The sequence below is a fragment of the Littorina saxatilis genome, linkage group LG6 (assembly GCF_037325665.1).
Source record: "Littorina saxatilis isolate snail1 linkage group LG6, US_GU_Lsax_2.0, whole genome shotgun sequence".
In the NCBI taxonomy this organism is placed as follows: Eukaryota; Metazoa; Mollusca; class Gastropoda; order Littorinimorpha; family Littorinidae; genus Littorina; species Littorina saxatilis.
In genome coordinates, this window is record NC_090250.1 from 31,136,704 (window position 1) to 31,163,869 (window position 27,166).

General features: G+C 41.9%; 2 protein-coding genes across 2 annotated transcripts; both read left to right on the forward strand.

Moving 5' to 3' along the window:
* The first annotated feature begins 1,852 nt into the window (after window positions 1-1,852).
* Window positions 1,853-26,707, forward strand: LOC138968992 (large neutral amino acids transporter small subunit 1-like). The gene is made up of 11 exons (XM_070341677.1): window positions 1,853-2,377; window positions 13,655-14,963; window positions 16,094-16,219; window positions 16,858-16,957; window positions 17,492-17,536; window positions 19,219-19,342; window positions 19,811-19,914; window positions 20,958-21,054; window positions 21,369-21,518; window positions 22,652-22,826; window positions 25,539-26,707. The coding sequence occupies exons 2-11, from the start codon at window positions 14,387-14,389 to the stop codon at window positions 25,658-25,660; spliced, it is 1,620 nt and encodes a 539-aa protein (XP_070197778.1). The 5' UTR covers window positions 1,853-2,377; window positions 13,655-14,386; the 3' UTR covers window positions 25,661-26,707.
* Window positions 2,919-5,260, forward strand: LOC138968991 (uncharacterized). The gene is made up of 2 exons (XM_070341676.1): window positions 2,919-3,291; window positions 3,642-5,260. The coding sequence occupies exons 1-2, from the start codon at window positions 3,045-3,047 to the stop codon at window positions 4,874-4,876; spliced, it is 1,482 nt and encodes a 493-aa protein (XP_070197777.1). The 5' UTR covers window positions 2,919-3,044; the 3' UTR covers window positions 4,877-5,260.
* Window positions 26,708-27,166: the final 459 nt, after the last annotated feature.

Genomic DNA, 27,166 nt, shown 5'->3' on the forward strand with positions numbered 1-27,166 from the left:
ACGCCCGGACAGTAAGCCTCCCGTAAACCATCACAGATACTGTCAGGCTTTTACACACAGTACAAACACCCTTCCATTTGAACGCTCACCAAACGGGAACATCCTAGGTGCCCTACGTAAAGAGCGAGCAATTTTTAAAGAATTAATTTTGCAGATTGTCTCGAACACTTTTTGGACCCATCCTGAACTCAGGTCAAAAATGAGTTACTTCCCTTCGGGTCTCATTCTATCGATGTAAACTGGCGATAGCCGTGGATCGATGATTATCAGAATGTTTTTGGACCGTGGTGCGTTTTTGCGCTAGACCTAACTTTTAAAATCTAAATAATAAATTGACAGCTTGTTACACAAACATTCTTTAATCATAAAAGAATTCTTTTTTCATCAAGACAAGATCAGTACAATTCGAAGTTGTGAAAGTTTGAAAAAAGAAAAGCCCGGAAGCAGGGTCACGCAAGGGTCGTAGCAGACGACGGTTTATGCATATCGCCGTTCCTCTCAACAGTCAAAAGCCATCGCTAGAGTTCTTGTGAACCACAGCCGTTTGTTTCGTGCATAAAAACGTGCTATTGTAGATAAGCTCACACCGAGTCGCATTGAAATGACTAACTGACGACTACATTGTGAAAAAGGGAAACTGGATCACACGGGTTCACGATGGCTCAGGGGTAAGATAAAGCACGCAAAAATAAATTCTCTGAAAATTGTTCGCTCTTTACGGAGGGCACCTAGGATGTTCTCAATCGGTGAGAGTTTAAATAAAAGGGTGTTTGTACTGTGTGTAAAAGCCTGACCGTATCTGTGATGGTTTACGGGAGGCTTACTGTGCCTTTAACACATACACAAGAGAAAAAGTATTTGTGCACAGAGTGTGGTGCTAGGTTCTCACAGTCTCGTAGTTAAAAAAAACAAACATGTTAAGAGTCCGATTCAGGAGAAGAAAAAAAAAGCTTGCATGCACAGGGGCGGATCCAGGGGGGGGGGGGGGGGGGGGGGTCCGGGGTCTCCGGAACCCACTCACCCCCCCACCCCCATCCCCCAGAGCCTAACAAAAATGAATAAAATGAAGTAATATAAAGAAATGAATTTAACAAAAAATTATAACTCAGATTGTACCAGATTGCTCCATTTTCCTTGTTTTTATCAAAATGGTCCAGAGGGGGGGGGGGGGGGCAGTCCTCGCCCCCCCCCCCTAGGAGCCGGTCTTAATCTTCTAAATGACGGTTTTGCAAGGCAGTTGAGTAATTGTTTGGCTCAGGTTGCACCAGATCAGTCAATTTTCCTTGTTTTGATCCAAATTTGTCCTTTTTGAAGGTGTATTAGGGGAAGTTTTGTTGCGTAGATTGCACCAGATTGCTCCATTTAGGCTTTGTTTTTATCAACATTTTCCGGGGGGGGGGGGGGGGGGTCATATGCCCCCGGACCCCCCTATATACGAGGTTCGGGCGCTTCGCGCCCTCAACTAAACGCTTGTGTTAAGCTTGCTTTAATAGCTATTTGATTATATTGTTTTCTGTTCCTGTTGACCATATCTTAGGGCGAGGGCTGGATGTAAAAAAGCATATTCTTGCTTATCTATTACCCTCGATATAAAGATTGTGCCTTGTCTTGTCTTGTCTCCTTTTTACATCAAGCGGACAACTACCCTGCTAAAAACACACACACCCACACACACACACACACTCAAATCACACACACACTGCACACAAAACAACAAATCAGCCCTGCCCACTAAGTGCGACTGCGTGACCCTCAGTGAAGCCTGAGAAATAGGATAGGGGAACAGCTGCAGTCCCAGAAACCTTAGCCTGACGCAACAGACTTGATTCTCTCCTGGGTCTGGCATATCGCAAGTGTCACACGAGACAGCCAGTCCACTTGTTGCAGAGAAACTGGAGAGACTCGTTCTTCTGAGTTTGGGACGGATCGGGATCGTTCAACTGAGGTGAAAAGCCACCGCCTGCTGCCGTTGTTCGATTATCATTGTTCATTGTCCTGTAGAACGTTAGTACCAGCTTGGATCATTGTCATTGATTAAGAATGGCCTGCATGGTGGTTTCTGCTGTCTGATTCTCAGTGTGTGACGGTGATCGCTGGGCGGCTAGCTGATGGATTCTGTGATGGACACCAGATGGACATGAATACTCCTTGACCGAAGTCATCAGGGACTGACCAGACTACGTATACTTGAATGACGCCGTGATCGTTAATCTTCGTGGATTAAAAGTTAATGTAAAAAAAATTTAATAAGAGAAAAAAGAGAAGTTTTTTGCAAAAGAGTTGACAAAAGCCACCATTGCAGGAAACATCAGGACTGACATGCTATGTTTTTTTCTCGGTGTGAGAAATTTCAGTGCTCCGACTGGATGAAAAAAGGGTAAGCCTATTTGCAGATTTTTAAACACCCACCCGTTTCGTTTCTAAGGCACCTATCGTTTAAACGTACATGTATAATCCTTTTTGTTTAGGCGATAATGTTCACCACCACAAATGTTATAAGAGCTGCCGGCCACTTGGACACATACTAAAAATCAAAGATTCCCTTCTCCGGGTGTGTAGAACCAAGAAGCCCGACTTTTTGTGAGGTGTTTTTGTTTGTGGTGTGTATTGGAAAGAGAGAATGCTTTATGTCCTACAGGCTAAATATATGGCCTCTTAAAAGGCACAGTAAGCCTCCCGTAAACGGCCATCACAGATACTGTCAGGCTTTTACACACAGTACAAACACCTTTTCATTTGAACGCTCACCAAACGGGAACATCCTAGGTGCCCTCTGTAAAGAGCGAGCAATTTTCAAAGAATTTATTTTTGCGTGGTTTATCTTGCCCCTGGAGCCATCGTGAACCCGTGTGATCAAGGTTCCCTTTAGTCGTCAGTTAGTAATTTGAATGCGACTCGCTGTGAGCTTATCTGCAATCGGCAATGCGATCGTGACGTCACAGCCACTGGTTTTCTAAGCGGCGGCCATCTTGGTAAGATGCTTCGGCTGCTACTATTGCTAGTACCGGTTCAGTTAGCGTTTGGGAAGTTCTTCGGCTGTCATCATGGCTCCTGGAGCGTCTTGTTGTGTTGTTAACTGCACAAACGCGAGTCACAACTGGAAAGGACAAAAGAAAAACGAAAGTCTGCGTTTTTTTCGAATTCCTAAGGTGAAAACTCGCGAGGGGGAGCATGTCAAGGCTGTGACAGAGCGAAGAAGGAGAGCATGGGTTGCAGCAATCCGACGCACGAATATCACTTTCGAGCACTCATCGGATGGCTTTCGTGTTTGCTCTCGTCATTTTCACAAAGGTAAGTTTATTTTATTTTAATGTGGAACCAATATATCGCTGACAATGTCATATGTTAGTAACTTGAATGTGAAGCTATCTGACACTGTCAGTGTCACTGCTAACCTAACTCGGTCATAGATTGACTTGTCTATGCATATGAGTACAGTTGACACTAAATCATGATTTCCAAAACTCATGTGAGTAGACTGAGTTTAATGTGGATGTTCAGTCACATTGATTTTATGTTCATACATCATAGTAATGTCATTTTATTGAACTTTTTTTAATGTTGGAATTTTCTTTCATATAGAATTTGGTATGACCGATACCTTTCCTTATAATAAAAGTGCCAATCCATTATGATTGCAGGTGAGCCAGCGTACGAGATGGCAGAAACTGATCCAGACTGGGCCCCATCATTGCACCTGGGACATGAGGAAATCAAGCAGACCAACCTTGGCCGACATGAGCGACAAAAAGGGAGATCTTTGCGGAAACATGCGTCGCTGCAGCAGAATGAAGTTGACGGATCTTCAACAACTCTGCAAGATTCCGACTGTCTGTCTGATGGCGTTGAGGAAGAGTTGTTACATGAACAGTCTGTGCAGGTAGACTTTACTTCTGAACCAATTACTGCACTGAATGATGAAGTTAATTGTCTCAGAGAAGAAAATCAATCCTTGAAGGAATTGCTTGATGCAAAGCAAATGAACCAGAAGGCATTTGAGGGCAATGATGACATGGTGAAGTACTACACAGGTCTCCCGAGCTTTGCAATGCTAACAGTTCTTCTTGGCATTGTTCAGCCTCATCTCCCACAGGGCAATAGGAGAGTGCTTTCACCGTTCAAGATGCTGCTCATAACTTTGATGAGGTTGCGTCTAAATCTCCCTGTCCAGCACATTGCATACATGTTTGGATTGCATCGCTCCACTGTGACAAACACTTTTGTGGAAACCATGAATGTTCTGTATGAACGCTTAGTGGGACTTATTCACTGGCCAGATAGGCAGTCTCTGCATGACAGCATGCCACATGAGTTCATTGAGGCCTTTGGAAGAAATGTTGCTGTGATCATTGACTGCTTTGAGATTTTTATTGAAAAACCTTCAAATTGTAGGGCTCGCTCAGAGACATGGTCAAATTATAAACACAACCACACCATGAAATATCTCATAGGCATAACACCACAGGGGGTTATTTCATTTCTGTCGAAGGGGTGGGGAGGGAAGGCAAGTGATAAGATGATAACAGAAAATAGTGGATTTCTGAATCATCTGTTACCAGGAGACAAAGTGCTAGCTGATCGCGGCTTTGATATAGAGGAGATTGTAGGTCTTGCATGTGCAGAGGTGAAAATCCCTGCATTTACTAGGGGAAAGTGTCAGATGCATTCCCAGGACATTGAGCAGACAAGAAAAATTGCACATTTAAGGATCCATGTTGAACGTGTAATTGGCAATGTTGTAATGAAATATACCATTCTGAGTAGTACTATCCCCATCAATCTAATACTGCCTTGTGAAGGCGAGGATGTAACATTCCTCGACAAAATAGTGGTTGTTTGCTGTGCCCTGACCAACATGTGTCCAAGTGTGGTGTGATTGTGTTTGACTCTGAAGATGTGTGTGTATAGCATTCTGGAATCATCCCATTGTATCAGAATTGTGTTTACAACTTTCTTGTTGTGCTCTGACTTGTATGTGCAGTGACATGGTGATTTGTTCTGTTATTTTCAGAGTTTAAATGGCTTACATTAAGTAACAGTCACACCAACAAACACTAAAACAGGCACATATGTATGAACAGCTCAAGTCATGTGTATGGGACAGAAGAAAGATTTATTTTGTGTCACATTATCATTATAACATACACATGCATGTACATTCTATGAGTCTAGTACTAGTAGACAGCTGCACATTCTTTTTCCAATGTTGTACATTTCTGTGCATGTGCTCACAGTACAAAAATAAAAAATAAAAACAGAACACATTTGTTTATGAAGTCAACCAAATATTTGTAATGTGTGTGTGTGTGTGTGTGTGTGTGTGTGTGTGTGTGTGTGTGTGTGTGTGTGTGAATTCAGATTTGGAACACAAATGAAACAACAAGTAAGTGTGCAAGACTTGCACAGTTAGGCAAATACATACTTCAAAATATGCAGTCACTCAGTCTTATAACCTCAAACAGCATGACACTGACAGAAAACCCCCAGACAGCTACACTAAGCTAAAGTGACATGTCAAGGCAAGCCGGACAAAACCAAGCATCATCTTTCCCTGGCAAATGATCAAGTCCAACACATGCCGTGTGGTACCACTGAACTTTGCAATTTTCACTGTCACAAGCAACCATGTCACCACTTTCAGGCTTGCGACACAAACACCACACACTGACTTTTCTCCTGGGCTTGGCCTTGGAACAAATAACTCTTTTGGTTCTTTTCGGGGGAGGATTGCTTTTCTGAGGACTGAGTGGCATTCTTTCAGAAGTTCTGGTTAGATGCTGTGTCTGTGAATCTGGAGTGACAATCACGATCAAGACACGGTGCCAAAGACTGAAGGAAGCGGAAGACTGGCAGTGTCGCTTACCAAGATGGCCGACGCATCACGCGTGCATGGAAACACCTACGTCATCGCGCATTGCCGATAGCACGTACAGGGCCGGACCAAGTTCGTTTGAGGGGGGGGGGGGGGGGGGGGGGGGTGTGTTCCAACTGAAGGCAGGGGTCCAGGGGCCGCCCAGGCCCCGGTGGGGTGCAGGGGCAACGCCCCGCTGGGGGGTCTGGGGGGCAAAGCCTCTCAGAAGCCGAGAAAATTTTGCATTTGTGAGGTCATTTTTTGGTCTTTCCTTGCAACTGGGAATCAAAATTACACATTTTCAACAGTAACAAAATACTTCATGTATTCATTTACCATAGTGGTTCAGTGGAATAATCCCAAAGACATATATATGCCTAGTAAATAAGTCTGACAGGACTCTTTACTTTGAATATTACCATGATGATGGACTTATAACGGGGAGGGCAGGCCGTTGTCGACTTGATGTTGTTCATAATTTGAAATAGTTTTAGAAGACCAAATAAACTGAGGGAGTTGGGTGAAGAGCTTAAAAAGTCCACTTTTTATATTTAGTCAAGTTTTGACTAAATATTTTAACATCGAGGGGGAATCGAAACGAGGGTCGTGGTGTATGTGCGTGTGTGTGTGTGTGTGTGTGTGTGTGTGTGTGTGTGTGTGTAGAGCGATTCAGACTAAACTACTGGACCGATCTTTATGAAATTTGACATGAGAGTTAGGGGGGTCCGGGGGCATGTTCCCCCGGAAATTTTTTGAAAAACGGTTAAAATCTGTGCAATCTGGTGCATTCTGGGCCTTGTTTTGAGGGTTAAGAGCAGCATTGTTTTGGTGCTAAAACTAGTAAAAGTCAAAGCAAGGTACATGCTTTTTCCAGGGGTGGGGTTCCGGAACCCCTGGAACCCCCCCCTGGGTCCGGCCCTGCATACACCACGACCCTCGTCTCGATTCCACCTCTATGTTAAAACATTTAGTCAAAACTTGACTAAATGTAAAAAGAGAAAAAAAAGAAAGACCATAGTTTTCTTGTCACAGTTTTAGATCGGTGAGACTCCAATCGACGGAGCTATTTACAAAGCCTAAACGATGTAATTACTAATTAAATTATGGTGTTTATGGGCCATATTCGTTAAACACAGCTATTCTCTTGATCATGGCACACTGACAGCTCTAGAGATGAAATGGCTTTGAGCTACAGAAAGCACTAACCATAGAAACAGAGCCGGAAACGTTATACGCTTCAAAAGACATTCATACATGTTTTCTGATATATAACTGCAGCAGCTTGTGCTGAAATACATGAAAGGTCAGGACCCCGAATATGGACCACTTTTTGTTTTATGCTGATATAAGCTTTGTTCTTGCTTCTTCCACTAACTAAGTAATAAAAACATGAATAAAATGGGTAGTGAAAAACAAGGAAATACCAGCTGAATACCCTTAATCAAACAGAACATGTTATCAACAATACTGAAAACAGCCCTTGATGTTTATATACATTATCACATTATCACTAGAACAACAAATACACTACATGTAGCCTACTGATGGACTGAGAAAAAAAAATCAGGGGTTGTATTTCTTGAAGAGGTGTGTTTCAGGGCTGGACTAGGCAAAGAGGAGGGGGGGGGGAGGGTTGCCAGTGGTGGTCCAGGGGGATGTTCCTCTGCCCCTTGTGCGGGTCAGGGGGCGAAGTCCCCTGAAGCTGAAGGGTAGGTCATATTCTGAGATAGGAAAATGGTCGCTCCTTGCATGAAACGGCATAAAATAAACAATACATTTTTTTTAAATAAGTGAGGTACATGTTTAGGCTTTGGGGGGTGGGGGGGGGGTTGCGCAACCCCCATAACCCCTCCGGTAGTCCGGCCCTGTGTTTTAAGTGCTCGTTTGAATGCTTGGGGTGACTGAGAGTGGCGGATGTGAAAGGGGAGAGAATTCTATGTGTGGGTGCGCAGAAAGTAAAAGTGCGTTGTCCGTATGTTTTGGTTTTGGTGTGTGGAATGGTAAGGATGCGACAGTCAGAAGAGGCACGGAGTTGTCTTGCTGGAGAATAGACGGTGAGGAGTTCAGAGAAGTAAGCAGAAGACGAGCCAGAAAAGAAGTTAAAGCAGAGGGTGGACAGTTTGTAGTCAATGCGGGCTTGAATAGGTAACCAGTGCAGTGTGCGAAGAAGTGGTGTTGCGTGATCTCGTTTTCGTGCTTTGAGAATGAGGCGTGCTGCCGAGTTTTGGACTTTTTGTAGTTTATGCAGGAGGTACAGAGGACAGCCAGAGAGAAAAGAGTTGCAGTAGTCAAGTTTAGAAAGAACAAAGGCACAGACAAGAGTGTTAGTTGTTTGAGAGGAGAGTGTGTGGCGAATGGTGCTGATCTTACGGAGCTCAAAAAAAGCTGCTCTAGCCTACAGACCAAAGATATATGTTTGTTAAGGGTCATGTTAGATGAAAGGGTGAATCCAAGGTTTCTAGCTGATGGTAAGAAAAGAATGTCGGTGTTGCCTATTTGAACAGAAACAGGTAGGGGAGAGGGAAATGTAGTGTTCTTTTTGCACAGTGAGACTTCAGTCTTATCATCATTCAGCTTAAGTTTGTTATCGACCATCCGAGATTTAACATCAGTGATGCATGTCTGAATGGTCTGGATGGCAGAATGTGTCTCTGCAGGGGTACTGGGTTTATACAGCTGGGTGTCATCAGCAAAAGATTGATTTAAAACAGAATGGTTTTGAATCAGTGCGGAGAGGGGCTTAGTGTACATGATGAAAAGGATGGGACCGAGTACTGAACCTTGAGGAACGCCGAAAGAAAGTGGGGCTGGAGCAGACATCTGGCCATCGGCAAGCACAGCCTGAGTCCTGCCAATGAGATAGGACTCAAGCCATGCCAGCGGTGGACCGGAGATGCTGTACAGAGTCTGAAGTCTATGGAGAAGTGTTTGTTTGTTTGTTTGTTTGCTTAACGCCCAGCCGACCACGAAGGGCCATATCAGGGCGGTGCTGCTTTTGACATATAACGTGCGCCACACACAAGACAGAAGTCGCAGCACAGGCTTCATGTCTCACCCAGTCACATTCTGACACCGGACCAACCAATCCTAGCACTAACCCCATAATGCCAGACGCCAGGCGGAGCAGCCACTAGATTGCCAATTTTGAAGTCTTAGGTATGACCCGGCCGGGGTTCGAACCCAATGGAGAAGTGTGACATGGTCAATCGTGTCGAACGCTGCAGAAAGGTCAAGTAGGGTAAGCACTGACACATCACCACCATCCAGAGCAGACAGAATGTCACTGATTACTTTAAATAGGGCTGTTTCAGTACAGTGAGAAGGGCGATAAGCGGACTGAGAATGCGAGATCAAATCATGGGTGTTCAAATATGACAACAGCTGCTTCAGAACTACCTTTTCAAAAACTTTGGACAAGAATGATAAATTAGATACATGACGATAATTCTTAACAAATATTGACATCAATACTAGGTTTTTTGAGAAGTGGTTTGACAAGTGCAGTTTTGAACAATGATGGAAAAGCACCAGATAACAGGCTATCATTGACAATTTGAGTAAGAGTTGGCAACAACACATCAAGATTCTCAAAAAGCAGTGGTGTGGGTATGGCATCAAGGGGACAAGTTGTTGGTTTGGACTTGAGAATAATGGATCTAAGGTCTTTTTCACTGATTGGCTGAAATGATGGAAAAGAACAATCAGTGGGAACATCAACATGACTGGAGGAAGCAGAATGTGCACTCATCTGATCAAGTTCAGAACGAATATCAGAAACCTTCTTGATAAAATAATCACTGAATACATCTGGCAGCTGACTAGCGGGGAAAACAGTGGGAAGTGGGGATACCTTACTGCGGCCGGTCAACCGGCTGCAAATATCGAACAATTTTTTGCTTGAATCGCAAGCAATAATCTGGGTTTGGAGGAAGGTTGTCTTTGCTGCGTGTACTAACTTACTTACAATGTCCTTTGCTCCTTGAAATATTTGTTTATGGACAGTAAGACCAATCTTAAGGTACCTGCGCTCAGCACGCCTACGGTCACATTTGGCATCACGCAGTTTGACACAGATATCGGAGTACCACGGTGCGGACTTGGAGTCTCTTTAGCGAATTCACTTTGATAAACATTCAGCATTGTCAAAACAATTAAATATTAACAACTGATCCATATTAGGTGCCCGGGCAACTTATATGGATCTGTGAAGACACGATACAACTCAGTATGCGAGTCAGATAAATTAAAATATGAATTACATTTATTTGTATCAGTTCCATGGAAACATTTATTGAAGCACAACAGAAAACTAAACACAAAATAAACAAAAAAACAGAAAGGAAATAAACGGCATTCGCAACGTAGAAGTGAATAAAACTTGATGTTTGATGTTTTCTTAAAAGTATGAGCACTAGCCAGATAAGTTGATTATGGTTGTTACATATTATTTTCAGGAAACCAAACTTCTTCATTAATGACAGCAACCAGCTTTTTCCTGCTGTGCCCCTCCCCCCCCCCCCCCCCATCTACTTGTTGAAGGTGGTCAATATTAGTGGACTCATGCATACTTTAAGATTTTTCATTTGGTATATATGTAAAACAAAAAATGCAAGTTGTGCCCATTCTGAATTATCGTCAATTTGTAATTGGTACCTTACGTTGATTTTGGGGGTATCATTATTTGAGAGGCGGTCGCGTAACCCATGTGAAAGAATTCTTTGGTTTAAACAAGATTTTATTCAAGTAAATAACAATACAGTAGTAATTGGATTGAAAAGCAGGGACACGAACTCAATCAAAAGCTTATTTCTATAATATATTTAACATTACACGGATAATATGACGTAGCAGCTACCTAGTACTAATATTCTACGTTAAAAATGCGTATCATTTTGCATGAAGTCTTCATAAGAACCTTTCTTAATTCATGCCAAGTTTCAAATGTCTAAGTCCTGGTCGGGTTCGGCACGTCTCAGTTGGCCCTGGTATGATTCGATCCGATTCAATATGATTCGATATTCTATGATCCGAAAAGTGTGTCAGATCGCCTAGTTGAGTGCCTTAAATGACATAAAAAGTTTAAATGGAATGACACGGAAATGAATGCTTTGGTTTGGGTGCGAAAGTTGGCACAATAATTTATTTCCATGTTGTTGTTTTTATAGCACCGATCGTCATGAACAACAAGCTTATACTCGTAATTGTGCGCAGCACCTTCATAAGATAACGAATATATAGAACTATGAGTCGGGGAATAAGGACTCGGACACGTTTAGGTAGAGGTGACAGTTCGTGTTTGGCTATAACAATTTGAACAATTGGCAATATGATACTTTAACCTTATGGTCTACTGACCCCATGATTTACTGACCCAGTAGTTCATTAACACAGTGAATGGCAGATATGGCCTCCGTTTGAGTGTACTTATTAGATATGGCGTTGACGCAATCACACATTGACGTGACATGTTCATCTGACGAAAGAACAGGTGTCCCGGGTCTCTACCTCTGATTAATGACATTTTCTTGACTTTTGATGCTAACGAAGAAACACCGTACAGTCACTAAGCTAGCCAGCGTCCCCCCTGCCCACACACACCCTCCCTCCCACGCACACGCGCGCACGCACACACGCACGCACGCAAGCGCGCACACACACACACACACACACACATTCACACATACACTCTGGCATACTTACACAGACACATAGAGACACGCACGCACGCACGCAAGCACACACACACACACACATACACACACACACACACACACACACATTCACTGAGACACCCAGCTTGCACTGATTTTAATGACATAACTGTGGCTATATATCTACACGCCCGTGGAAAGTAGATGGCTTACCGTTGAAAGACCTTCTACGATGCTCAGCTATGCGAGCCGTCGGATCAGGTCATTCAGACATAATTATGTAAACTGGGTGCTCGTAAACGTACGTGTAAGCTGGATAAAATGATTACACAATGGTAGTAATCATAAACACTGTTGATGGAAAGCACGTATGCATAAACGTAGCAACATCTTGTGAAAAGTCGTGAGTAAATATATAAGTAAATGAAAATGAATAAATAAATAGATAAATGAATTAAAAAAAAAAACCACCCACATAAAAACACCCTGTTGGCACACTAATATTTATCTACATAGTACGATCTTAATAAATCTGATTGGGTCAGATTTATTCGGCTCGCTGAGGAAATGGGGCAAAGTGTTCCACTGGTATCTTAAAGTTGAAACGCATTTTTGTGTCGCTGCATGTCACATACTACCAACGAGAAGTGTCGGCTGAAAACTTATGTCACGAAGTAAAGGTAGAGAGAGAGCAGTGTATACATACAGCATGACCTTAAAGATACTGTCACGAAGTAAAGGTAGAGAGAGAGAGCAGTGTATACATACAGCATGACCTTAAAGATACTGTCACGAAGTAAAGGTAGAGAGAGAGCAGTGTATACATACAGCATGACCTTAAAGATACTGTCCTTCCCGTGAAAATGATTGTGCACACCACCACAGGAATGTCTAGGTTTCTACATGTGACAAGAGCATCCTTCCATCAGTTTGGACACATGGCAACGGTCTACAGCCTGGCTGTAGTCTGTGCAAAAATGGGAATTTTAGGTGAGAATTAGTTTTGTAAGTGACGTCTTGGTCAATCTGCGAAATCACAATCGGATCATGTAAGTAACAGCTAGACTTGTGGTGAAATTGATTCGGAGAAATTAAAAATAAAATAAAAACATCAAAAATTGACTCGATTATGCACAGGAAGCAGCCGGGCTGTGGATTTGTCCAAAATCGAAGGATGCTCTTAACTTGTGACAGATAGTTTCAGGGGAGATAGCTCAGTCGGTAGCGACGCTGGCTTGGAACCTGTTTGTCACTATGGACGTGGTTCTACCCCACGCCATTCGGCGAGGAATTTATTTCCCTGAGTCAAGTTTGTGCAGACCGCTGTCCTCGGTGTCCTAACACCCCCGTGTGCATGCATGCGCACGATAAAGATCATAAGAAACATGAATGCACGCACAGGGCTATAATTACGATACCTTAACCTTTACCTGATCGCGTGTAAATACCTGGATGGAACTATGATGATATAAATTGGTTACACGAGAAGAAAGGTATCTTTAAAAGTTATCTTCGTTATGAGCCTTCCATGCACACGGTTGTATCAATCGGCTAGTTTTTGTCATTGAGATAGTTTTTGTCACTGAGCTAGTTTTTGTCACTGAGCTAGTTTTTGTCATTGAGCTAGTTGTTGTCACTGAGCTAATTTTCGTCACTGAGCTAGCCTTTGTCACTGAGCTAGTTTTTGTCACTGAGCTAGTTTTTGTCACTTTTTGTCACTGAGCTAGTTTTTGTCACTTTTTGTCACTGAGCAAGTTTTTGTCACTGAGCTAGTTTTCGTCACTGAGCTAGTTTTTGTCACTGAGCTTCATAGGAAGAGAATGTGAAAATGTGTGAGGATATACTCAAGACAGTGGATTAATGCCCTCTGGTTTGCAACAGACAGGTACATTTAGTCCATGTCCACTTGTTGACAATTCCATCTGCGCGTCAGCTTGTTTAATGTTTCTGCGTGAGGATGTTTTTGGTGTTTCTAACTAGTGACTGTGTTTCTAACGAATGACTGTGTTTTTCTATCTCTCTCGTTGCGTTTTCTATCTTGTTTGCATCATGCAACAGTGTGCGCCAGTGTGTGTGTTTGTGCGTGAATTGAACACATTGCTCGTCACTTACTGCTTAGTTTTCATATTATTATCATTTTCTTTTCTTGCAGTTTCAAGTAAATTCGGGTCAGTGAAATGAGAGCACCAAATGCCACTGCTGCCAAACACGGTGAAGGAAGAAGATAGCGAACGAGAATGCGAAATCTCAACACAAACTTAACTTAGTTGAAACTGTCCACAGATAGCTCTCTTCGGGGAAGCGGGAGTTAAGAATTAAAAGGAGCTGCCTCTTACCTTATATTTTACCCTATTTAACTTGTTTTATCAAACATGCATTCGTCTGCAACGGCAAGGTTATTTTGTTTTATTGAAGTATGCTATGATCTCCAAAGGCCTCAAAATGTCTCCAAAAAATTCAGTTGGTGTGGCAAAGCCGGTTTGTCCAAGGAACAATTCCTCCGTTGATATTGGTGGGTAAACAGTATAATTCTCTCGTTCTGGATGAGTGAATACCTTTGGTGAAGTTTACGCGAGACTGTCATTCATTAGATACTTAACGTGCCTCTGAATCGATTTTTAAGTGTCAAAATTTTCTTCTGTGTCAAGAATTGTGCAAGAAATCTCATCACCTTATCATTTTCTATGAATATGGCAATTCAAAGAGGATGAATACTTACACTTTTCAAATTCGCAAACCGTTATTAAGCAATCAATAAGTTGAGAACATTTTCCGAGAAAAAAGCGAGACCAAGACGACAAAAACAAGTACACCATCGCTACAACCACAACCACAACTGACCACCACCACAACAACAAAAACAACGACAACAACACTAGCAGCCATGGAGCAAAGAAATCGCACCACCCCCACACACTCAAGACCAACACAAGTTCCCACAAAATCATGGACCGCCTCCTCCTCCCCGTCCGCCTCCACCTCCTCCTCCTCCTCTTCCTCCTTGCCGACGACGCTGAGCAGCTCTCCCTCAGTGCGCGTGACGACGGAGCGCGTGGAGCTGAAGCAGCAGATCAACCTCTTCAGCTGCGTCTCCATCATCATGGGCATTATCATCGGGTCGGGCATCTTCGTGTCCCCGGTGGGCATTCTGTCCAACGTGCGTTCCGTGGGCATGTCGTGCGTCATGTGGGCCGTTTGCGGCGTCTACTCTCTCCTCTGCGCGCTGTGCTTCGCGGAGCTGGGCGCCACCTTTCCCGAGTCGGGCGGGGAGTACCTGTACATCATGCGTGCCTTCGGTGACCTGCCGGCCTTCCTGTGTCTGTGGGTCAACTTCATCATCATCAACCCCGTGGGCCAGGCCGCCTCCAGCCTCATCTTCGCCGTCTACATCCTCAGGCCCATGTTCCCCAACTGCGACGCGCCCGAGGAGGCCACACGGATCATCGCTGCTCTCATCATGGGTGAGGATAAATAATTACAAAATGGTTTAGCTTAGATTTCCAAAGCGCATGCTCAGAAAGTTACAGCATGGTTTCCTCGGTGTTTTTTTCAAAGCCCTACACCACTTTTTATTTTATTTTATATAGAAATTAAATGTCACGAGTTTGACCATATACAAAACATACATATTAGTCAAAGAGTGTACGAAATAGCAGAATAGCATTGTTATGTGACATCATGAAAAATTCACATGGAAAGATATCGACAGCTTCCCATGAATATTAAGTAAGCAAGAGGCGCTGAAACCAGAAGTGTAGGTTTGTTTTTGGGAGCACAGACTTTTGCAGTGGTTGGTTGCTGGCTACAGTTTTTTTTCTCCATATTTGATGAAGAAGAGAGGAGTTTTCAATCACTCTATTTTAGAACATTTTACCTGATCGATCGACGATGCAAGCATTCGAGAAATTCAGACGAAAAAAAGTGAGTAAATGAGTGAATGGGTGAATGCCTGAAATCATCAAATAATCAATGAATCCTAAAATATTTCGTTTTGACGGTAAGTTAATCAATTTCTTTCATTCCTTAGTTTGTCAAGTCACAATGCATTTATTTGTACGCGCAAAATATATAAATGTAGTGGAAAATTCCTGCGAAATTGTTAAGTATATATACACTATTGTAAAGCCGAGCAAAAAAAGGGGAAAAACAGAGTATATGAGAAAACGAAGGAACCAATAAAGGGAAAATATCAAAAATATGTGTGTGCGAAATCCTCAAATACGAAATTGCAAATCTGTACGGAATGGAAGCCTTGTGCTATCTATAGCCTGTTACTCTTGATGGTGCGTGAAGGCTTGCTTTGTATAACTATCACGTACTGTGTTCTCGAGTTGTGATTGGATTTTTTCCTTTGTAAACAAATTTACCTTGAGATAAAAAATTTAAAAAAAACAAGAAAAGTATGTTGTTGGAACGTTTAATTATTGACAAAACAAAACGTTACGTTTACGGATATATCGACCCAGCGGTCTTGTAAGTGCACAGACAAACACCAATTAGACAAAACGTATCTGACAACATGTTCAGCCGCTTGTTTTATTTACTTTTTTTTTTTTACCTTGAGATATGAAAAAGCATCCCGTAATTGCAGCCCTGCTGACCAGCATCAACTGTCTGAACGTGAAGTGGGCCACCAAGATCCAGGGCGCGATCACTGCCAGCAAACTCATCGCCCTCCTCATCATAATCATCATCGGCTTCGTCTGGCTAGCCAAAGGTCAGTGAAAATAGGTCAAGGTCATTGTGACTTGATAAAGTCGCGTGCTATTGCTGTTTATTTCATAATTATGTATTAGATGTATGTTGTTGTTGTTGTTGTTGTTGTTGATGTTGATGTTGTTATGTAGCCTATTCGGTTTAATTTAAAAAAGTGCTTGAACGACAAGAAAAAAACGGTGTGCTATTTTTTTTAATTGTATTTACTTATCATTATTTTTTGTTGTTGGTTTGTTAATGTGTTTAATCAATCGCTCAATGCTTAGGTGTGTGATTCTCAAAGCTACGACGATTTTCAATGAGTAAAGTGTTAAATATTTATCAGTCAGCAGAAGATTGAGCTTGCATTTGTACAAATGAAAGCGTTCGTGTGTGTGTGTGTGTGTCCGTGTGTGTCTGTCAGCGTGGGTGTGGGTGTATGTGTGTGTGTGTGCCCTTCTGTCTGCATGTGTGTGTGTGTGTGTGTGTGTGTGTGTGTGTGTGTGTGTGTGTGTGTGTGTGTGTGTGTGTGTGTGTATACTCGTGCTTGCAAGTGCACTTGTATCTTGCATATATGCTTATAGCCTTCACATGTCCCATGCTTATAAAACACGAGGCAGTAAACTGTAGACGTTGAAAGAAAATCTTTTTTTTCTCCAGGCAGAGTGGAGAACCTACAGAACGCCTTCGAGGGCAGCGACTACAGCGGGGGAGCCATCGCTGTGGCTTTCTACTCCGGCTTCTGGGCCTTTGGGGGATGGTCAGTCTTCCGTTTTCTCTTTGTTTTTTGGTTCTTTTTTTCTTTCTTTCTGGTTGTTTCTTTTTGTTTTGTGTTGACTTTCTTTCTTGTTTTCCTTTTTTCTTTTTTTCCTTTCAAGTTGTTCTGTCTTTCAAGTCTTTCTTTTTGTTCTTTCTTTCTGTCAAGTAAGTAACGTATGTTAGCCTGGCAAAGGCATGCGCACCGACGAAACATATATGACCCAGACGCGTTTCTGCAGTCGATTGTTGTGACCCCTCTTCTAAGAATTTTTATCAAATACACCAAAGTGCAGCACTGGCGTAAGAGACTATAATTATATTGACTTAAAAAAACGATGATTCTCTTTAACAGTATCAGAGACATAGATAGAATGTCTCTGACAGTATGGAGTAGTAGTAGTAGCAGCAATAGAAGAAGGAAGGGGAGAACTGAGAAAAACAGCAACAATAGCAGGAGCAGTAGGTGTGTGTACTTTGCGTCTACAGTATTTTTGTGTTTTTAGGAGTTTAACCTTTGTTGTTTCTATTTTTGCAGGAACTACCTCAACTTTCTAACAGCTGAAGTAATCAATCCACACAAGTGAGTTTTTTTTAAATTTTCAAATTTTGATTAGTATATCTACATATTAATGAGCCTACTCTTCTACATTGAAAACGCAAAATATAAATCGATAAATGTCATTTGTAAAATGACTGCAAAAAAGAGGAATCACCAGGTATCAAAACATTTGATGGCAGTTATACTATCAACATTGGTTTTTTTACTTGCCCGCAACATTAACAATCACACGCAACACTGACAATCAATTCCACATACTTGCTCCTTCTCTGAGAAAAATATAATCAAGTTACGCATTCTCTTATTAACAAAGCGGAGCCGGTTAAATAATAATGTATATATTAATACTGAGAATAATCGCTCTACTGTGTTTTGGAAGGATGGCGTTAATAAAATCATACGATGTGATATAAAAAAGGTGTCACAGAAATGTTTATTGTGGGATAAAAATAGGTGATTTCCGGCCAATTTAATCATTTACGATGACGAAAACAAATCTTTAGTTTAAATACAACTTTTAGTTACGGTTGAAATCTGCAAGCTCATCGTATTTACGGACTCCAGCCAAATGCAACACTGCTTCAAAAGCTATTCATATTGTGAAGTGAATTCATTGTTTTGACCAGTTGTTCTCGCACTCATTTGTCATAAAACCTTTTTTTGTGTGTAACCGTAGGTTAACACTGCTAATCATACTGTCTCTCTGCGTTAATTGTATCTTTTGTCTGAAAATGTCGGCCTTCGAATCTCGCCATGTTGATATCACGAAGCCACCTCTTTACTAAGCGATGTTCTTCTTTTGGTTGTTATGTCCATCCACAATAAACTTATGACAACTAGGTCGACTTACTGGTGAATGTGTTGTTTTGTCTATGATAAACATTCCAATAATTAAACTATCTTGTTTGTTTGTTTTGTATGTTTGCAAGAAATTGCCTTTCTTTCTTTTACTTGTATTTTATTTTCATGCATCCCCGTGCGGTTTCTTAAATACTGTACTTTTGTGACTATAAGGCGCTTTGTTATATAGGGCGCAACCCCCACTTTTGATGTAAAATTGAGAATAAACATGACATTAGGCGCTTCCGCGGTCTATTAGCCGCACATCAAAGGAAGAATACAGAGTGGAAATACTTTTGCTCTGGATGTGCGGTGAGATCAAAGGCAGAGGCATTGTGATGCTGGTTGGCCTTGTTTACAGACACTGACCTTCTTCCCCGGGGTCAATGACCGAGTGTTATCTATGAGGGTCGGTCTCCTTTCATGTCTGAGAGGAAACACTGCCTGCCCAAGTTGACAGACACTGACCTTCTTCCCCGGGGTCAATGACCGAGACCGGTCTCCTTTCATGTCTGAGAGGAAACACTGCCTGCACAAGTTTACTGACACTGACCTTCTTACTCTGGGTCAGTGACCTAATTTAACCTATGGGGCGGTCTCTTTGATGTCTGAGAGGAAACTTGGCCAGGGTAGTATAGAGAGACTTAGCAGAAACATGCATTATCACAAGTTGTTTGACTGGTACTCACCTGGATTTCTATTTCAGCCACACATAAGGCGCTTTCGTTAAATAAGCCGCAGGGGTCAAGTGTGGGAAAAAATGTTGCGCCATATAGTCTGAAAAGTACATCTTTTGCCTTGCCTTGTTAAATTGATGAATTAATGCTTGTCCTATTTGTTTTTCAAATGTTGACGAAATTCAGAAATCTACCTTTGGCCATCGTTATATCCATGGTGATCATCACTCTAGTGTATCTGACGGCCAACGTGGCTTACTTCGCCGTTCTCACTCCTGCGGACATGCTGCAGTCCTCTGCCGTGGCTGTGGTAACATCTTGATTGGTTTATTTGAAATCAACTGAATAATGAGTGTGGGAGTGTGTGTATGAGTGTGTGTGTGTGTGTGTGTGTGTGTATGAGTGTGTGTGTGTGTGTGTGTGTGTGTGTGTGTGTGCGTGTTAATTTGTGTGAACCCAGACAAGGGTCCAGAGTTTGCCATGGCGTCGACATCAGTTACCAAAGAAGGAAAAGGCACACGAAAACAAAAGGAAAAATAAACAATAAACTCAGAGAGAGAGAGAGAGAGAGAGAGAGAGAGAGAGAGAGAGAGAGAGAGAGAGAGAGAGAGAGAGAGAGAGAGAGATATTCAGAGAGACAGACAGACTAGACCGTTCTCTTATTTATTTTCATTCATCTTTTTCTCCCTTGCTATTTCTTTTTTTGAAGTACAACCTTTCATAAATAAGTATGTGTGTGTGTGTGTGTGTGTGTGTGTGTGTGTGTGTGTGTGTGCAGACATTCGCGGAGCGGACAGTGATGGTGTTAGCCTACGTGATGCCCGTGCTCATAGCAGTGTCTGTAGCCGGGGGCATCAATGGATCTGTGCTCTCCATGTCCAGGTACAGTGTACCCCCCCCCCCTTTTTAAGACCCCCAATCAAACACTTTCTCCTTTTTAGACCTTCATTTTTCAGATCTGTTTTTTGAATGTCTGTACATTTACCCCCATTTTAAGACTCGCTCCATTTTAAGTCCCGCCGTTGGTTAGGGGGAAGAATTTACCCGATGCTCCCCAGCATGTCGTAAGAGGCGACTAACGGATTCTGTTTCTCCTTTTACCCTTGTTAAGTGTTTCTTGTATAGAATATAGTCAATGTTTGTAAAGATTTTAGTCAAGCAGTATGTAAGAAATGTTAAGTCCTTTGTACTGGAAACTTGCATTCTCCCAGTAAGGTCATATATTGTACTACGTTGCAAGCCCCTGGAGCAAATTTTTGATTAGTGCTTTTGTGAACAAGAAACAATTGACAAGTGGCTCTATCCACTCCCCCCCTTTCCCCGTCGCGATATAACCTTCGTGGTTGAAAACGACGTTAAACACCAAATAAAGAAAGAAAGAAAGTCCCGATTTTCTCAGATTGTTTAGGTCTGAAAGGTGGTTCCACTGTACAATTGACCTCTACCCAGTCCAGTCCTGTCCATTATTGAAAGTTATGTCGATTTCTGTAGAGGTAGCCTGTAAGGATGCTCCGGCATTCAAAAGGCGTTTATATATGAATAATATATGAATTTATGCAGAGGCAAAATGTGCTGTGTCAGCAAACAACATTCAATAATGTTCATGGTGGATAAAGTTAAATTTGAGAAAACCATGGAATTTTAGTCAAGCTATCTTGTTACGTACCAAACCAGAAAATGCGTGTATTCCATAGACATACAGGCTTACAGCATTAGTGAGCAAACATGATTGACTTTTCTGAGCGAGAACTTGATAAGCAGTCGGAATTTTCACTGATGATTAAAAGACACGAGATACCCACTGATGTCAGGAAAATATGTGATATTCCTGTTCAGTTTGTGTAATGTATATTGTTCCTATCTTTAAAGGTACTCGAGTATTTCTTTGATATGTGATATGTATTTGTTTGCAATTTGTTCCCCAGATTGTTCTTCGTTGGTGCGCGCTACAACCACTTACCAAAGTGTATATCAATGATCACAGTAAAGAGTCTCACTCCCGCGCCCTCCCTTATTGCTGTGGTAAGTCACCCAGCTGTTTAAACATTTTTTTGTTTTTGTCGCTTTTTGGCCAATGAATGCAAGTATCACTTTCCATTTAGGATTTGCGATTACGGCATATGTGCGCAGCAAAGCTTTCCTGTGGGAAACAAATGTTGGTAATACATGATAACTTTACTAATAAACTAAATCAAATTTCCCTGGTGCGATCCATGGTAGACAAAGTTAACTATGTAATAATTTGTATCATAATGTTTAAAACAAATTTGGGGTAATATATATCTCAGTGGAATCAAATATTAAGGCTTTTCGCTATTTCTTGTCTTTCGTTTCAGCTGTTGTTGACACTACTGATGCAGATATTCGGAGATATTTTTTTCCTGATCGAGATGATGGGCTTCGGCTTCGCCAACGTGCTGACAGTAGTGCTGGCCGGCTTGATCAAGATACGACTCCAGGAACCTAACTTGCACAGACCCATCAAGGTAGCGGCAAGTTTTACCCCCCCCCCCCCCCATCACCCCGACAAAGCACACACACACACACACACACACACAGGGAAAACCAACAAACAAATAAACAAACAAAATGCGTGACTGTATGTATGCAGTGGGTTGTGCTGCGACATTCTACGACTTGAAACGGTACTGATTTAAACCACAGGCACAGAAAGTCTGGCACTCATAGACATGAGACAATCGGTCCAGTCCAGTCAAGTCATGGCAGCAGCTCAACGTAAGGGAAGTAATTCAGTGCTGCTACGAAGTAAATGACAAAAGACGCACTCCGAAAATAACTAAATAACTGAACGGGTTTGTCTGGGTTGTGAAATAGCAAATACTCTTGCTTTTAGTAAGGCTATCTGTCTACACGTGTTTCTTGTCCACGTGTTTCAGACACATCCCCCGCTAGTGACTGGCCTATAATGTCACGTGGGAAAGTTTGACTCAGGGAAAGCAAGAGTATTCCCTCTCTCACAACCCATACAAACCCGACAGACTTATTTCCGAACATCGTCTATTGCAAGAGAACGGAATGTGTGATCGAAAAAAGTGTACCATGCAAATGCCTCATACAATTAGAATCGCAATCCCGCCTTCGCAAAATGCCCCTCACACAACACAACCCCCCCCCCCCCCCCCTCCTGATTGCTACCCACAATCCACCTTAACTTACCACATTTTTGTACAACGTTCGGCATGTTTATAATTTTAATACAAAGCGTAACATCCGCCTGTAATTTGCAGTAAACAAATTGGGTCACAGGGTGTTTACGTGAGGCATGATAAAAAATAAAAATTAAATGGATATATTTTGTGTGTCATTATCAGTGCACTTTCTGTCTGAGGCGTGCTTGAACCGTAGATAACATTTGTCTTATCTATTACAAATGCAGTACAGTCACTGTGGTCCAGTTTTCTGAATACAATTTTTTTAATAATAAATACTGGACAGCAAAAGAAAGTGGCCATTTTTCATTTTTTTGTCACATGCATACATTTGAGAGCAATGGAATTTATCGTTGAGATACAGTTGATGAGGACAGTTTTACTCAGACTTGCCGTAAACCTTATGCAAGTGGCACCTGTTATAGACATAAATGACATGTCTTTTACAGCTCCCTCTGGTTCTACCCATCTTCCTGATTATAATGAGCTTGGCCATCCTCTTCATGACGGTGTACCGTAAACCTTACGAAAGTGGTATCTGCCTGGCACTCATCATGTCAGGTGTGCCACTCTACATCGTTGGGATTGCGTGGGACAAACCGTACGCCATTCAGAGCAAGATAGGTGAGTTCTTTACAGTGGACCTCCCCCCCCCCCCCCCCCCCCCATTTAGACATACACACATATGAGACAATCTGTTCTTAAAAAGGAGGGAGTCTTAAAATGGTTGGTGAATGTAACGTTATTATCTTGTTGTCTTCTTGTCGTTCGCTGTTAGATCGTCAGTCCGGACTGCAGGGCGAAACGTGCTGTCCTCTCCAAGTCTTCTTTGGGGCCGTATAGCTTCTTTTGTAGCGCCGTCTCCTCTGGCCAGGTGGTGTCCCTCAGAGCACTGTGGTATGGACAAGCCTGCAGGATGTGCTCTGCTGTCTGATTCTTGCCACACGGACATAGAGGGGAGGGAACTAGCTTCAGCTTTGTGGCCATATGATGGTTTAGTCTGTTATGTCCAGTGCGGAGTCTGAGTAGGACGACTTGTTCTTCACGTTGGAGCAGGTGGTAGTATTCTCCGCTCTGGTTTTCCTCTTGTTTTTGATGATTGTCTTTTTTTCCTTGTACTGCAGCTGGGACGTGAACTGTTCCTTTGAGGCACCTTCCTTGGCAAGTTTGTCTGCAGCCTCGTTTCCTAACGTTATTATGAAAGGAACATCCCCAAAACGAGGTCCTTAAAAAAAGGGGGGTGGTGTTGAGGATGGGGGTGGTTTGTGTGGGGTGGGGGTCTTCAAAGGTGGGTTTCAATGTCATTTGTAGTCTGCAAGCGCACCTTCAATCTCAGTCTTGCACTTTTTATTCTTACCTTTTGAGTGGCTCCAACTTCCAGCACCCCAATTTTTTGTTTTAACTCTATTATCGTTTCATTCTTTGCATTTTAGTCTTTTAAGTTTGGTACTGCTTAAATCCTACTTCCAATGAAACACAGCCAGGTCAGTTTAACGTTTAGGAAGCTGATATAAAGAATACCTTCTCAAATACTTTACTCTTGGTTTATAGTTTATGTTATTAACTTTAACATATCTATGTTCTGCGCGAAGTTAGAATCCGGTTTCATTCTAGAATGGACCGGGTCCAGGTTGGAATTCTAACCCTGCGCAAGTACAGGGGTGCCATTCTAGAATGAAACCCTTGTTGCTGGTCCATTCTGAGGAAAGTTGACATGCGGGAAGCATCGCGAGAGTGAATAAAAGGGGCCGTAATGTTTGTAGGTAAGACAGAGTTGTCTTCCCTTGAATTATCTCCACCTGCACCTTCCCTTTGATAAAATGGGGCTGATTTGTCTACCCCTGAAAAAAATCCTTTGGCGATCTTGCGATGTCATGTCATGTCATGAGTACGCAATAAACAAAGGCAGACCATAGCAAGGGGGACTACCAGGGCGGTAATGTTTGCAGGGCAGTTGTTTTTGTGATGAGAGCCGGTTGCGGCCGCTTGCAATGTCAGCGCTGTCTCCCTCTCGGAAATGTCCGGTTTTTTGACAATTTTTTTGACAGACAGACAGACAGACGGTCAGACCGACTAACCGACAGACAGACCAACAGAAGGACAGAGTGAGTCATAGAGCTGTTGTCACAGGTTTAAAAAAAAGTTGACATTAACAAAAACAGAAATCAACAACAACTTTTGTCTGGTTTTATAATATTATGGGAAAACATTGAAAGCAATTCATAGTAGTAGTACTACCACAACAAATACTCTCAAAGGGGAATTCCATGCCTAAAAGTTTGACAGTTTTTATTTAATCTATCAGAATCCCTACCTTCCAAACTGTGATATGCCCACGTTTTAAACTCTTCATGTATATGAATAAGATTAAAAGTTACAAGCGAGATCGGCAAAACACTGTCGGTCCGGAAATTTCCGTTCGTAGCGATCAGTGCTGAGTGTCTCTCAAAATCGTAATCACTTTCAGAACATCACAATCCCAATTCACGATGTCTTTGAGTAAAGTGTAAAAAACCCGAGAAAAAAAACCCCAACCAAACACACAAAAAACAAAAACAAACAGAAAATCCACATTTGTGGCTTTGGCTGTGTGATAGTCTAACTGAAATGACTATTTCAACTTGGACCCAAATTCCAACCTTGCGCACGGCCGATTCTAGAATGGACCAGCAACAAGGGTTTCATTCTAGAATGGCACCCCTGTACTTGCGCAGGGTTAGAATTCCAACCTGGACCCGGTCCATTCTAGAATGAAACCGGATTCTAAGAACGCGCAGAACACATATAAGCTGACAAGAAAATATGAACTTTCATAATTTAGTTCATATAACAAGAAAAAAGCAAACATCCAATTTTCTTGCAAATATGCTCGTTCAATTGCATTTTCTCATTCATATTTAAAGGCATACTAACGCACTCCCGTGTTTACAAAGTGTAGTTTGCCCACAATCGATGTCAAACGCACCATAAGACCATATAATGACGATACGTCACCATGCGCGGACCATAATACATGCATTACAGCTTGTTCTAGCCTCTGAAAAAGTGAGGATGTCAACAAAGCCGCGGTGTTCTCTCCCTTGCATCAACGTTACATGTGTTGCCAAATCTATAAATAGGACGATCCAGATCAAAATAAAAATTCAAATATCTCAACATTTAAGGGGTCCTAGACCACAATATTTTGCAGGGAACTTAATTTAGTCTGTCTCCAGCTGTTGGTAAAGCAATTAGTGTGTATAGTCATCGAGTACATATGGCTTTAATGTATAGTTTCTGTGTTTTGTGCCTGTCCATAAAAATAATAACCGTTCAGATGTTGGACTTTGTGTGCAGAGAAAATCACGACCTTTCTACAGAAGTTGATGATGATCGTTCCCGAGGAAACGGATGAAATTCTACGACAGCAAAGAATTCATGATGATGATGCCGACGCAGATATTTCATCCCCAGATTAGGATCTGTAATGGCCAAGCCAGTCGTGTTCATACAGAAAGGTCGTCCATGCCTTTGACAAAAATGAAAGCTGAAGCGGAAATAGTTGAGCGTTTTATGCATCATCAGGTTAGAAGCCGGCAGCTCAGTGACAGTGTTTTGGTGTAGGCCTAAGAGCCTTGTCTATAACGACCATCCAAGGGTCCAACAAAAAGTAGACGCTATAGACAGGTGGTCGGAATGAAAAGGGGAATGGAAGAGAAAATAGACCGTTGGGGATTGCTTTGCGTAAATTACTAACACTTTGTCACGGTTCACTTGCAGCCAAGAGTGTTGCCACCAGTGTATATAAAAGAAAATTAGATGACTTTTATTGGCGGTACAGAAACTGTCTTACCAATAAGTGTTTTTTTGATAATCATTTTACCATGAACCTAAGCTGCAATAAGTGCGATAACTGGGACTGAAAAATCTATGATGATTTAAAAAATAATGTGTGACTTGTTTGGATTGTGGAACAGTGCAGTGAGAATGAACAGCGGCAGTTGTGTCAAAGACCTGTGCTGTGCAAAAACTCAAACTTCAAAGTGGATTGTTTAAAACTTTCTCAGGATCAGATCATCCATGAGTTTGAAAACCAGCTGACCAACAAGGAGCATGTTGTTGATGATAGTCTTTTTATTCAACTGGTGATGTCCTGGTGAATGGTTTTGTGTCACGACAAAACATTTGAGATTTTTCACATGTTCTACATGAATATAAAATCAGACTACCATATATATACTGTGGTACCTGCGATGTGGGTACCCTCAACAACTTCTGTTGTCTTTTTTTCCTTTAAACATGACCAACAGGCCACCCGCAATGTAGGGAATCTTTTGCCTGGTCCTGAAGGGTGTTCTTTCATCACAGGTACCATTGTATAATATTCACAATCATGGGCATTTTTACGAAAAAAATTTTTGACAAATGGAGATGAATGATAATGTGAAAAATATGTGACATTGATTCTGTGTCACAACAGAACAATTTACAGTTGATTAACATACACAAATAAAATCAGTGTGATATGATGGTGTCTGTGTGTGTGTTTGTGTATATGAAGAGCGATTCAGAAAAAACTACCAGACACATCTTCATGAAACTGTACATACAAATTCTTCCAGATGATACCCCCAGATGTTTTTCATTTTTTCAATAAATGTCTTTGATGACGTCATATCAGGCTTTTAGTGAAAGTTGAGGCGGCACTGTCATGCTCTCATTTATCAATCAAATTGATTACAATTTTGGTCAAGCAAACTTCGACGATGCGCAGACTATTGGACTACATTTCACCTTGGAAGCTTAAAAACTTATTACAAGTTTCTCAAAATTCTTATCAAAATTTTCATAATCGATCCTGAAATGATTTTATCTTAGTCTTTATCATTTCCTGAATCCTATACTATGAAGATATGTTATGATTGGATTAAAAACTGCCTCAGAAAGTTAAAAAGAATATACAAAAACAAGCTTTTCTGCAAAGC